Raw genomic sequence first — 2,002 nt, 5'->3', positions numbered from 1 at the left:
AAAATCCATTTAATGGATCTGGATTTCAATCTAATTTATAAATCAAGATTTTTAAATTTGGATAATCCAAAAAATCCAATCCAAATTTTTAATTTAAATTTTTAGTTGGGTTAGACTAAAGGTTCAGTGGACTATGCTAAATTCAGACTTGGACGGGCCTTGCTCGATGACCTATATAGATCGGGCAGGCCCAACGACCATAAGAGGTTGGGCGAGCTTAAAGATATGAACGGGCTAGGCGGGCCCAATGACCCGAATGGGCCCAACGATTCAGAAAATTCGAGTGAGCCCGATGACCCGACGGGCCAGGCGGGCCCAATAACCAGATGAGCCAGGTGGGCCCGAAGACCCGATCAGGACAAGTAGGTTCGAAGATCCGAACGGGCCAAGAAGGCCCGATGATCTGAACGGGTTAAGCGGGCTTGAAGAACCGAACGGGTCAAGCAGGCCCAAAGACCCGAATGGGTCAGGCGGACCCAAAGACCCGAAAGGGTCACGCGGACCCGAAGACCCGAACGGACCAGGCGGGACCACTGACGAAAACAGGTCAGGCAGCCTAAAGACCCGAACAGGTCACGCTGGCCTAGAGACCCGAACGGACCCGACGACCCGGACGGGCCCGACGAACCGAACGGGCCCAAAGACCCGAATGGGGCGGACGACCTAGATGGGCCCGGCAACTCAGACGGGATCGATGACCCGGATGGGCCCGATGAACTGGAGGGGCTTCACGACTCGGACGAGCTTGACAACCTACACGATATTTACGACCTGGATGACACGACGAAACAAAGACCTGGACGAGCATTACGACCCAGATGCTCCCTACGACCTGGACGGGCCCGACGACCCAAACCGGCTTGACGACCCAGACATGCCCAACGACCCGGATCGGTCCGATGACCCAGACGGCCTGACGACCTTGACGTACCTGACGACCCAGACGGGCCCCACGACTCGAACATGCTCGACTACCTGAATGGGCCCGACTGTTTGGACGGGTCTATCCGGGTCGTCTGGCATGTCTGGCCCATCCGGGTTGTCGGATCCATTCGGGTCGTCCGGCCCGTTCGTGTCGTTGAGCCTGTTCGTGTTGTCGGTCCCGTCTGGGTTGTCCGGCCCGTCTGGGTCGTCCAGCCCGTTCAGGTCGTCAAGCTCGTTCAGGTCGTCGAGCCCATCTGGGTCGTCCGGGTCGTCGGGTCCATCCGGGTCATCCGGGCCTTAATGACACAAGTTTTAAAAAATTCAATTTAAATTTCTTTTATAAAAAATGGATTTTGGATTTTGAACTTGATCCAAATATTTGGATTGGATTTAAATCTTGATCCAAATATTTGGATCAGGATTTTAAAAAAATCCAAACTACTTTTGCTAAAAATATGGATTGGGTCAAAAATCTAATCCAATTATTTGGATCTAAAATAGATGTGGATTGGATCATTAAAAATCCAATCCATGCCCACCCCTACCAAATAAGCTCACCTTGATATTGATCCATTGATAGCCCTTTTGAGCTTTAAGCCTTTTTTTCTTGTTTTAACCCCATTGTAAACCCTTAAAAAGAAAAAAGACCATGTTTTTCCTTATCTTAGGAAGGAATAAAGGAGCTAGTGAATTGTTATAGGATTTGTACTGTACCTAGCCAAACTCAACCAAGTGAATAGTACACACGTCAAAACCACATACCATCTAGTACCCGGACACCACCAGCACTAGCCATCTAGGCAGGTAGCCGGCCAAAACCGACTACTTGCCTAGAAGGCTAACTCGCTTCAATACACCCATGGAACCTGATTTAGGACCAGGCCCACTCATGGCCCAAGCTGGGGCCCAAGCCAGAGCCCAAGTCAAGGCCCAGCCCATGAGATGGTCAAACGTCATTAATGTCTATAAATACACGTGGACCCCATCATTTAAAGGTACGCATTCATTAATTGCTGATTTGACTCTTTGAGAGCTTTGACTTACTTGAGCTTCGGAGATTCTTCTGCAGGTAACCCCT

General features: G+C 50.0%; 1 protein-coding gene across 1 annotated transcript; it reads right to left on the bottom strand.

Moving 5' to 3' along the window:
• Positions 1-270: 270 nt before the first annotated feature.
• Positions 271-1,498, bottom strand: LOC114172817 (pre-mRNA 3' end processing protein WDR33-like). The gene is made up of 3 exons (XM_028057060.1): positions 1,483-1,498; positions 932-1,220; positions 271-556 (listed from the first exon to the last, which is right to left on the bottom strand). The coding sequence occupies exons 1-3, from the start codon at positions 1,496-1,498 to the stop codon at positions 271-273; spliced, it is 591 nt and encodes a 196-aa protein (XP_027912861.1).
• Between the last annotated feature and the right edge of the window lie 504 nt (positions 1,499-2,002).

The sequence above is a fragment of the Vigna unguiculata genome, unplaced genomic scaffold (genome assembly GCF_004118075.2).
Source record: "Vigna unguiculata cultivar IT97K-499-35 unplaced genomic scaffold, ASM411807v1 contig_696, whole genome shotgun sequence".
Taxonomy (NCBI): Eukaryota; Viridiplantae; Streptophyta; class Magnoliopsida; order Fabales; family Fabaceae; genus Vigna; species Vigna unguiculata.
The sequence above is the reverse complement of the archived record's forward strand: the minus strand, read 5'-3'. Positions and strand labels throughout refer to the sequence as shown.